Consider the following 11,617-nt stretch of genomic DNA (forward strand, 5'->3'; position numbering starts at 1 on the left):
AATCTGACCTGAAATGCATGTATTTTATTTGAAGCAGAATATTCAAGTACTGGGGAGGTGTAGGTGTTCTGAGAAGGGCTATGAATTATCAATCACTTGAAATACTCTCCTGTTGAGACAGGCAAGTATTGAACAGAAAAATAAGGAATGATAAATTAAATGACACTTTAAGAAATATACAGAAAATATAGTCAAGAAAACAACAGCTTCCAATAATCCAGGGAACTTCATTCATTTATACAGCTTAGAGAATAGCAAAGCCAAACTTTTAACAGAGAAATGTTATATTACAACACATAATTAGACTGTTAAACTCTGTACCACAGGAAGTCACTGAAGCCAAGGTTTTACTGGGATTCAAAAAGAAAGCAGCCATTTAAACACAAACAATACAAAGAAAAACAAAATAAACACACAGCTGAGGGAATCTCAAGCTTCATGACCAAGGTGCAAGAAAACACCCAAAGGGATCACGGAGCTGTACGTGAGCACAGAAATACCTAACCCGACCCCACAATGGCCAGTAGCTAACACCAAGGAAAGAGTATGAGCAACACAGCAAGCATAGAACAATCTGTCCCTTAGACAGCTGAACACGAAGAGCATTTAGCTGCCAGGCTGGCATCTGCCAACCACCTAACCCCCAAAAGCATCTGGCGCTGGCCAACTTCCAAACGCAAGGCTTGCCTGGCTCGGTGTTTGATGCTATATTGCTTTAACTTCTTCTCACGCTTCCCAGTTGTATTTTATTTTTTTGAAGAACAAGAACCACTAATGTATTTGCAAATAGGATTTCCATCCAGCGCTTGGACTCATTCCAGGAAGCCATCTAGTCTCTCTGGAGTACATCTACCAAGACCACCTCAAATGAACAAAGAATTGAATATCGAACACTACACGTCTCACTTAAAGAGTATTCCCAGCAGAAGGGAATTTGGAAAAAATCCCTTTTACACATGTAAATTAAGAAACAAGGGAAGAGCTCCATGAACTCCCTCATATCCTCCCCTCAAGTAAAGAAAAATAAATCACAAACATAAGCTGCATTTCCAAATTTCTTGACAAAATAACTACACATGTCTACATGTTTGTTCTAACTTTGAGACGGAATTGAACCACACAGATGACTTCCAATGACCCCTTTCAACCTAGATTATTCTATGATTACATGCAGAGCATACCCAACCATTACACAGTAACACATTACAGCCCTAATTACTACTCACTTTTTTTTCCCTATAGGCAATTTATTAAGTTCTTTGTGTTCTCCTTACAAATTTGAATACAATTTCTTCAAGTGGTTAACCATTGCCTCTGGACCCAGCAAGAAGGACCTTTATGAATAACAGCACAGTGCACTCAGCAGAGAAAACACGGGATCTAGAGCTTTCGAAGTCTTTTCTTTTTCACACCACTACATACCTGAAGAGTAAGTAGTGCTCGGCTGTCCTTGAACAGTCAGAAGGAGCAGTACCTCTGCCAGAGGTATCCTAAAAGAGTTGTGTTTCCTTCCTAAAACATAAAAACATTACAGAAAGAACAGGCCTACCTTGTTCCGTGGGCAGAAGCAATTAAGCCTGTCTGCTCCTACCAGTGGGCCGTGGCTCCCTGTTGTCCTCCTCCACCTCACCCAACATTATTTTCCTGCCCCCGACCTGTCTCACCAACAGCCCCAGTTGTTTGTCTGGGCCCGTAGCAGCACACACCATAACATGGCTTAGAGCTCAGCTCACACTGGCCAGCGGTTGCTCTCTTCCTGGCTAAATAAGGGACACGGATGTAACTGCCTTTCTTCAGGTGAGAATATTATCTTGGGTCACTACCTGTCAAGTTTTATAAAACTTTGTCACTGTGTAGGTACTCGACATCTTTCCGTTGTCATTAAACTTGGTTTTGCCATCTGACTGACTAGAGAAGTTACTCAAACAGGGGCAGACAGACAAAAAAAGTAACTGTAGGAGCTTCGTGCCCTTAGTAAGCCTGGCTAAAAATTCACATAAACTGTTGGGTGATGATGTTCTGTAGAGTGTGGTGTTTATTATGAGAAGAACTTCCTCACAGCCAAAATAACCCCACCCTGTGACTGTCATCACTCTCACTCACAAGGGTCCTGAGAGAAGGAGGGGAAAGAAGAGCTGTTTTTACTTCTTCACAAAATTTCTACTATAAACAAGTAGAAGATATGACATTCAGAAACAGCCTGGGAAGACAGCGTATGTAACTTTGGAGAACCGGGAAAGAAGTATTGTCCCTGCTTTCCAGTGACCCCTGCCAGCTGCGACAGGAACAGCATTGTTCAACACCAAGAGCCTCTCCAGCCCACACTGCCTGGTTCACTGCCCCAAACAAAGTTACCTGGAGAACTTCTTAATGCACCTATGCCTCCCTGACAATACATCATCAACACTCTGTTTCCAAAGCCTATCCCACAGTATTTTGAGTTCTCCCAGAACTCACACCAGTATTCAGCAGCTATGGGTACAGCTGGGACCAACTTTTTGAGACAAGCTGAGCTAACTCTGCTTTGGAAGAACTCCAGTACTACCAGAATACTTGAAATGCTCCGTGGAGTTCCCAGCAATTACTGACAATTTATTTGCATGTCACATTCCACACAATACAAGAGGAAAAAAAATTCTACCACAAGCATTGAATTAAACTAACTAGGTTTCCAAATTCTTTTTTCAGATGACTCAGGCTCGTGTTATATCCTTTATAGTATTTATATCCAGAAGAAAAACATACACTGGCAGCAAAACATAGCAACAGAAAATTCAACTGCACAAACATTCCACTTCAAACAGGGATCAGGATCTCAAACACACCAGTTCCAAGCATTGCTCTCAACCTTCGCCTTCAGAAATGAAAACTGCTTGCAAATGCTGTAAAGTAGAACTCTGGGGAAAATACATAAAAGTCCAACCTTTGAAGTTGTATGAAGAAGAATGATGTGCGTGCAGACATCGGTTCATAAACACCTCGCTGGAACAAAAATAAGGCTTCTGAGAAGAGGATTATCCTTTCCAGGGAGTCACAAATAAAGAGGCAAATCAAAGAAGATCACAAAAACCTTCAGAGCTCCAGAAATAGCCAAATGCATACAGCTATTTATAACCCAGAGACTTATTCCCAGAACACTTTTAGCCTCTAACCCCAGGACAACAAAATGCCTCATGCCAAGCGCTAATGTATAGAACAGAAATATCTCATTCTGCCACTTCGTGACTGCTCTAAGTGCAGCTAAAGATATTAGGATTCACTTACTGGGATTAACAGGTTATTTCAAGTGATGGACTTCTCCCTGATAAAGCAGAATCCACCATCTGTTTAACAGCATTGGCAGGAAGATGTAAGTGGGCAAATTGCTGATGACACACTGTATTTAGTCCCGTTCCTATTAGAGAACTTGTGTCAAAACTGTAAAACCAGCTGTATTTTCTGTAGGCATGTTTCATCACAAAGAATTTCAGAACGTTAATTACAGTGCTTTCAACAAGTCAGGTTTTCCAATTAATTGCTTTTTCCAGTTAATTATATGACAGATGGATAAGGCACTGGCAAATTTGGAACAAAACACAAGACTCAGCAGCATGACTTTTCAAGTGACCAACAACGTGTAAAAGCAGTGAAAGACGAAACACCAAGCGCAGAGCTTGAGAATATGGACTAAAACTCACTGAATCCCACACACCTGAGCCACACGGATTTGGGAAGTACAAACGAAAAACAGAAGAAGAAAACATCTGGATAGTTCAACTACTGCATAACCATTTTTCCCCACTGCTGTCTCCTTTGTTACTCACAGAAAGGAAAGCAAATAAAACATTGGGGAAATGAAAACGACAGAAGAAATTTTAACTAGTCTAACGTTCAGATTCCCAAATTGAAAACTAAGGACAGCACATAAGCTGTAGACAGGTTGTCACAGAGTCAGGGTGGAAAGGGGAAAAAGATGCAATAAGGGCGAAGGAAGAAAGCACCAAAAGAAGATGTGTAAAACAGAATTAGGAGATGAGGTCAAAGATAAAGGCGAAGATGCCGAAATTTAGGACCTTTAAAGGAAAGGATAAGAAGCGTTCTGTCACCTGACACAGGCATCGAACCAGCTCAAGATGCATTAGAGCAATTTAACACGGAAAAGGTGTGCTGCAGCACAAGCCCGCCGAGGCAGGAGCACCGACACGCACGGCTGGGGCCAGCAGCCCGAGCGCTGGCCGCACAGCTGAACGCCTACCGCCACAATGAACCCGGCAACCAGCGGGCCGGTGACCGAGGGCTCACGGGGCGCGGGCAGGGCCCCGCGGCGACCCCGCGCCAGCTCCCGCCGGAGGGCACCGGGGCGTAAGGAGGCCGCGGGCCTCCCGCCCTTCCCTCGGCCGGGCTGCCCCGGGGGGGCGGGAGGCCCCAGCGCGGCGGGCGGGCGGGCGGGCCGGCAGCGGAGCGGCTGTCGCCGCCGGAGCGGCGAGGGGAGCCGCGGCACAGCGCGCTCCTCCGCCACCGTGATGCGCGTTCGGCCCCCGCCGGCCGCCCCCTGTCACCTCCCACCCCCCCCGCCACGCCGAGCGGGCACCGGCACCGGCACCTCCGCCTCGCCCCGGCCGCCTCCCGCCGCGTCCGCCCGGCCCCTGCCCCGCTCCTCCCGACACCCCCCCACCGGGTCCCGACCTTACCGGCCGCCCGGAGCCGCGGCGGAGCGGGCCAGCGCGCGCCGCACACAACGGCGGCGAGCGGAGCGCGAGGCGGCGGCGGCGGGAGCGCGCGAGGCAACAGCTGGGCGGGGGGGGGGGGGGCCCGGGGGGAGGAGGCGGAGTGGGGCGGAGGAAGGAGGAGGAGGAGGAGGAGGAGGAGGAGGAGGAGGAGGAGGAGGAGGAGGAGGAGGAGGAGGAGGAGAACGCGCGCACCCGCTCGGCGGCAGCAGCAGCAACAGCGCGCCACCCGCGGGAGTGCGCGCCACCGAGCAGCGGGCGGGGCCCCGAGCAGGCCGACAGCCAATAGGAAACTGCCCGCCTTGAGAAGGTGGGGCCAAGGAGTGACTGGCGGAGGCGCTGTCCAATCAGAGAGAGAGGGAGGCGGGGCTCTGAGGTTGATGGACAGGAGGCGGGATCAGTGTGACTGGCAGCACCCTGCACGAATCGGCGGCAAAGAGACGGGGGGCGGGGGGGCCACGACCGAATAGCCGCGGGAGGGGCGGGGATTAACGTGAGCGACATGGCCACTACCCAATGGCTGCGGAGCGCGGTATGACGTGCATCCCCACTTCCCAATCAGAGCGCCGGGGCGGTGGGGGAGGGAGGCGGGCGTGTTGCTGCGGCGGAGCGGGCGGGGGCAGCCCGGCCGCCTCTCACCTGCGGTGGCCCCGCGTAGCCGGGCGGGAGGGAATGCGCCGAGACCCTGCGCAGGAGGCGGCGGCGGCGCAGGGCGGGCCCGGGCCCGGCGGTAGGTGCCGGCGGGGAGGGGGCTCCAGCTCGGTTCCGGCACCGCGCCCCTGCTCCTGCGGCGCCATGGCGGGGAGGGGGCTCGGGAGAGAGCCGGCTCGGCCGAGGGAGGAGCCGAGGAAGGCGGCCGGGCCGGTGAGGAAGGCCGGAGCGCGGGTGCGGAGGAGGCCGGGCAGAGCGGGGTCAGCCGCGGGGCTGAGGCAGGGCGGGAGAGGCGGGCGGCCCCCACCCGGCTGCGGGGCTCCGGGCCCGGCCCGGCCGGCAGCAGCTGGAGCCACAGCGCCGCGGGGCCGGCCCGACTCCCCGAGCCGCTGCCCGGGGCAGGGAGCGCGGAGCCATGCGCGGTACCCGCGGCGGTGGCCGAGGACAGCGACCGGGCGGCCCAGGCGGGGTCGGGCTGTGCCGGCTTCGGAGCACCGCGAGGGGCTGCTGAGCGGCGGCCGCTGGCTTCGCTTAGCCCGGCGCCCGCCGCTGGTTTGCCCCTTTCTTCCTCTGTTTCTCTGGATAGCGCCTGAGTATTTTGGGGTTGTTTGTTTTTTCACCCAAATTCATCACTCGGAGTCTCTGTTTCGCTTAAAAGGAGTAAAACAGCTCTGCGGTTACGGAGATGTTGTAGTGTGAGGGTATGTGCGCTTGTAAATCTGCACGCACTAATACTTAGTTCAACTGAGAATGCACCAACTGCGAGGAGAACTTTTGAATACCTGACCTATGTTCACATCGAACTAGTTGAAATGTAGTTTTAAACCGGGGCTACTGGGATGTTTCTTTGTAAGTGTTAAATTACTCGTACCTGCTGAATCGGTTAGCATTTAAGCTAAAATCCTCTTTAATTTGGTTTCAGTATAATATGATTTTTCTGAACTTCGTTAGTCAACGTTCAAGGTTTAAATTCCTAGATCTGTGTTATCGTTAGTACTGAGCTGAATGTCATGTGTAAGTTTCCCTCTTTATTCTTTTCCCCTTCTAAACAGGCTAGGATTAGCTATCATCATATTCTCATTATGTAGATCACCCTGCCAAGGTCAGTAACGCTGCTTAGATAGTGCTCCTCATTACTGAGAACTTTCACATCCTACTAATTACCTGAGCCCTGTGAGGAGTTGAGAGGGGGTTTATTTTTACGCTCTGCCTTTGACATTTCCTTCATTGTTTTAGCAGAAGAGACAGTTCTGGCTTGTACCAAATCTGCATCCCTTTCCCAGTGTTAACCATCTTGTGATAGCTGGTCTCTAGCTGAGACTCTGCTGATAATCTCCTTTCCTAAGGAGATGGTGAAGTGCTCCATGTATTCGAGCCCTTTGTCACTGTCAGATGTATCCCCAGCTGTCAGCCTTTAAAATTTGGTACCTTCCTTTACTTGGGCTGTAAGATCTCGAGAGTACACTTGGATGTTCTTGAGGTTTTCATCCTAAAAAAGCCACTAAAATTGAATGGAGCCTTGCAGTGCTGCCCAGTCTTTCAGTTCCATCTCCTAATTAGGTCCAAGAAAGGCAGCAGAACATCCCATGACAAGTTTCCTGCCTGTGTGTTCTAAAAGTGGTTCTGAACATTTGGGAAACCCAAAAATCTTTTCAACAAGTAGGCAACCTTCAAACTGAGCCACCCCATCTAATACATCTTCAGTAGCTTTCTGTTTCGTGCGGGGATAGCTGATAGCACCTTCTTTGTGTACCTGATAACCTGATACGTCTAACAGTGTTGAATTCCATTTTTCCTTTTGGGCCTGAGTTCCCTGCCTGTTTCTTTGGTTCCTGCTTTCTCCAGGTTGCTAACGAGAGACTCTCCTTGTGCTCTCTGTAGCGTTGATTTCTACAAGTAGTTTTCAGAAATGCTCTCATGAAAGGAGTGTTGAAACCGTTGCAGATCACTGCAGTTAGCTGCAGACTTGGGAATATTGGGAATGTTTTCACAATACTGGCAAAGCTTCAGGCAAGTCATGGTAGTTGTTCCACAACCCTCTGCAGGGCCGGCTGGTTCGGGTGTGTTTCTCTGGCGGGAGCAGAGCAATGCTGTCTAAACCTCCTCCACTTTTCTGTCTCCTTGGCAGTTACCTCTGACACATGAGTGTCAGTGCAAAGCTTCACCCCTCCCTAAGGAGGGTGTCTCTGTGCCACCCAGCTAGTAACCAGCTTTCACCAGCCCCTCGGGTGATCTGCACAGCATGGAAACAGCCAAACCCCTATTTTAAACCTGGCCTGCTCTGGGTCACACAGTGTCAGCCCCGAACACAAGGGAGGGCATCCAGTGACAGTAACTCCAGTTTAGATTATTTTAGTCTAAACTGGATCTTTTCCTTAAGAGAAATCCCACTAAATCAAATCCATTGAAATCTCAAACCCAGACTGAAGTAAAAGGTAGGCCTGTTGAACTGTGTATCATCAGCAGCAGACAGATTTAAACTGCAGGGTTCTAGTGGTGTACAAAATTGTCAGCCCCAGCTCTAATGTAGCAGGTCATCTCCTGACCACTTAAGTCAGCAGCTTTTGCTTCTTTCCTGGTTCCAATGCTTATCTGAGCACAAAGTCGCTTCAGCTCGCTACTCTCACAAACAACTAACCCAGTTGAAAAGGAAAAGGTGCTAATAGATTTCTTCCATCTTGGTTTTCTTCCATCATGCCTACCTAGAAATGTACATATACTGCCAAGCCAATAAGCTGTTGTATTTTTCCTGTCAGCCAGTGTCCGCATGCTTCAGGTACCTGCCAGAAGGCAAACATGATCCGTAGCTGTTGGTACTGTAATATTGGTGCTTGACTGGACGTGGTCGCAGTGCTCATGGGCTCAGCTTCAGCCTGGGTCACTCCAGCTCTGCAGAGTATGGGATGCTCCAGATGGTTTCTTACTTGGGCTTCTTAGTTGGTTTATGCTTCACTGCAATGATTTTGTTATAGAGAATTGTTAGGTTTATCTTCAAGTGATAACTTGATATATATCGAGTGCTTCAGTACTGGAGGGAAATGGACCTACACGTATTCTCAGCATACAAAAGTCCTTACATGAGGTTGACTGCTAGTTTAGGATTAAAGCGTTATTTGTTTTACAGACCAGATGAAGGGAGTTTACACAGCTGACTTAGGGCACTTAACCTGAGTGGTGGACAGGACCAAAACAGAGGGCTTCCCTGAAACGCTTTCAGAGTGCTCTGAAAGAAATGCTGGGAAGCAGAATGTAGGTGAGGTTAGAAGGGGCGGAAAAACAGTAACAAGAACGTTAAGACTCCTGTAAGGAATATGCCTGATGGTTGTGTGGTGCCATCTTTTGATGCCTCCTCCCTCTTCTGTTTTGTTAGGTTGTTGCTGACAGCGAAAGACTTCCTCTCAAAGCTGTTTAAATGAGAATGTCCCTGGCTCAAAGAGTACTACTGACATGGCTTTTTACGTTACTCTTCCTGATCATGCTGGTGCTAAAGCTGGATGAGAAGGCGCCATGGAACTGGTTCCTCATTTTTATTCCAGTCTGGATATTTGATACCATCCTTCTAGTTATGCTCATTGTGAAGATGGCCGGACGCTGCAAGTCTGGCTTCGACCCTCGCAACGGCTCCCAAAACATCAAGAAAAAAGCCTGGTACCTCATCGCAATGCTGCTCAAACTGGCCTTCTGCCTCGCCCTCTGCGCTAAGCTGCAGCGATTCACCACCATGAAACTGGCCTATGTGTTCATCCCTCTGTGGGCCCTGCTCATCGGGGGCATGGTTGAACTCGGATATAATATCTTCTATGTACGAAGAGACTAAGCTGTACTGTGTGGGTTTCAACACCGATGCTGGTACCAAGTTACTGGATCATTACAGTTTTGCCACAAACTCGATCTCCAAATTAGAAAGCCAAGTAAGAAATGGGTCAGGCTGGAGCCTTTAAACTGGACTGAAGACTGAAAGTAGACTTGTTCCATTTTTTTTATTGTAAAACTGTCACATATGCTCTTGTAAATAAAAGTATTTGATCAACATAAGATGTTCCGATATGATTATTCTTGTTATTGGTTACATGAAGTAAGATACAGGCTCTTCATGTGCAGGTAGATCTTCTCAGAGGAACCACAGATGTTCTACCCCAGAGTATTTGGCACGTTGGGTAATCCTTGGAAAGAGGACTTCAGTTTTCTACTACTTAAGTTGTCACTCGAGAAATAACCAGTTAATAGTTTCCATAAGGTGGTAAATTTGCTTTAAGAATCAGTAACAGCTGATAGCTGCTGAATAAGAACAAAAGAAGGAATAAAGTGGCTCAGCATTTTCTTTTTGACAGTGAGAATCCACTTCCAGTCCAAAAGACTAAAAATAAGCACTTTTTAAGCTGCTGAAATAGACAACCAGCATGTTGAGCTGGGAGACAAGTCGGTAGTGAGCTGTGCCAGCAGGAGGGAGGGAGGCAATGGTGATTGTGCTTCCAAGGGAGAAATCACCAGTGCTGCAAGAGCCTGGAGCTGCAGGTGATTCCTTTGCACCTGCAGAAAGGGGCACTGCAGCAGGGAAGGTGGTTTCAATGGCCTCATATTGAATCTCTGTGGTGAAGCCTTTGGCTTTCTGGAGTCCTGACAAACTCGGGTGTGAGTAAATTAACTTTTTCAAGTAACAAATGCAACGAAGGGGACTTGTGGGAAGAGCTGGGACCAGAAGCATGTTCTGTGAACTGAAAGTGCTCTTCCAGGAGCTGTGAGAACACCAAATTCAAATGTAAAGGTTGTCTAGGACATACGAACGTGCCTGCTGAAAGAAGATACTGATGCATTTACAGCTCTCAGGTACAAAAGAGTGTCTAGTGAATGAAAAAAGCTCAGGAAAAACAATGTGAGGTAACAGGAGGTGACCAGATCGAAGTGTCTCACCAATAAAATATTGATTATGTGCATTCAACTGAACTTGTCTGTAAAAAAAACCCCAACTTCTTGTTCAGTCACACACATGGGGCACAAAGAAAGGGGAACCACATTGGGAGACTGCTGCGAGGGTTTTAGCCCAGGAGCCAGCCTGCTCCAGGCTAAGCAATAGCACTAAACTCAGAACATCAGCTCACGAAAGACCTTTAGATAAGTCCCAATTGCTTCAGAGTGATGACTGCCCTGCCGTGCTAAAAGAGAAGCCAAGGAATGAAAACAAAATCTGTAGCTGTTGTTAAAATAATTGCAAAATATTTATAACCTCTTTACTATAGTAAAAATAACACATCAACTTTAACTAAGCAAATCTATCTACTTGGCCCCAGTTTATAAACATCCTGTAATTTATGGGGAGCTGAAACTACCCTTTAGAAATCTCTTTTCCCTTCAGTGCCTGCCGGGAAGTTCTTTTTGGGAGGTGTATCTGTGCCCTGCTTAGTTCTGAAATACACATCATGGGAGGATTCTCTCAGTGAGAGGCTTTCTGCCCGCTCGCATGTGGTCCCCGGGAAGAACCGGCTCCCTTCACACTGCTGTGATTGTTGAAGTTAAAACTGTGCCTGGGATTAGGGTTAGCTGTGGCAAGGGGTGAGCATCCGTTTTAGTACGTGCTCTGGGCCTGCTGAATGTAAAGAAAGCAAGAGCGCACACCTACACATGGGATACGTAGGTATATACGTGTGTGCGTATGTATATGGTACAGAGAACACCATTCATACAACCAACATAGGTCTCTGGCAGTTCTGTCAAACAGTAACTGGGATTGCTGAGCTTCCTGGGATGCAATACCCCAGCAGACAAGCGAGAGCTCGTGTGGAATTCTTTCTGGCTGCTTTGAAATTCATGGAGAAGAAGAAAGTGCCTGAAGACCTACCTCCAATTAAGGTAAACTTTTATGAACCACTTAACAAACACTGATGCAAATACATAACAAGCATTTAAGCACTTCAGACAATGCATATATATACCGACACACACCTGGTTTTGGTGTAATATGGCACTGAACATAAGCCTGAGTACCCGAAGTGTTTCCCCATCTGAGGATCATCACAGAATAAAGAGCAAAAAGCCTTGTTCACACACAGCCAGGGAACCCAGTGCTGCTCAGAAGAGCAGAGCTGCTTACCTCAGTCAAGTGGTGGTGTTAACACATCATTGTAACTTCACAAATTATGGAAAGATAAAAACTACCCTCATTAGGACTTGGTCTGTCATTAGCAAGATGGGCCACAAATGGTGGCTCTGCCCCCTTAATGAACCCCCTCTGTGCCACAGATGTAACAATTATGTGAAAGTTT

General features: G+C 48.2%; 3 protein-coding genes across 4 annotated transcripts in view; 2 read left to right on the top strand and 1 right to left on the bottom strand.

Moving 5' to 3' along the window:
• PHTF2 (putative homeodomain transcription factor 2) overlaps positions 1-4,926 on the bottom strand; it is a 68,528-nt gene extending 63,602 nt beyond the window's left edge. Inside the window, exon 1 of the mRNA XM_030478046.1 lies at positions 4,671-4,926. The gene's annotated coding sequence lies outside the window, so the exon portion shown is untranslated. The remainder of the gene's footprint in view (positions 1-4,670) is intronic.
• LOC115604797 (basic proline-rich protein-like) lies at positions 4,242-5,364 on the top strand. Its single transcript, XM_030478210.1, has 2 exons — positions 4,242-4,763; positions 5,269-5,364. The coding sequence occupies exons 1-2, from the start codon at positions 4,242-4,244 to the stop codon at positions 5,362-5,364; spliced, it is 618 nt and encodes a 205-aa protein (XP_030334070.1).
• On the top strand, positions 5,307-9,392 carry TMEM60 (transmembrane protein 60). Of its 2 annotated transcripts, none has more exons than XM_030478047.1 (2): positions 5,307-5,436; positions 8,728-9,392. In XM_030478047.1, the coding sequence occupies exon 2, from the start codon at positions 8,770-8,772 to the stop codon at positions 9,172-9,174; it is 405 nt and encodes a 134-aa protein (XP_030333907.1). In that variant the 5' UTR covers positions 5,307-5,436; positions 8,728-8,769; the 3' UTR covers positions 9,175-9,392. The 2 variants fall into 2 exon arrangements, with proteins under 2 accessions (XP_030333907.1, XP_030333908.1); XM_030478048.1 differs by lacking the exon at positions 5,307-5,436 and adding an exon at positions 5,507-5,570.
• The last annotated feature ends 2,225 nt before the right edge of the window (positions 9,393-11,617 follow it).

Source organism: Strigops habroptila, chromosome 3 (genome assembly GCF_004027225.2).
Source record: "Strigops habroptila isolate Jane chromosome 3, bStrHab1.2.pri, whole genome shotgun sequence".
Classification (NCBI taxonomy): domain Eukaryota; kingdom Metazoa; phylum Chordata; class Aves; order Psittaciformes; family Psittacidae; genus Strigops; species Strigops habroptila.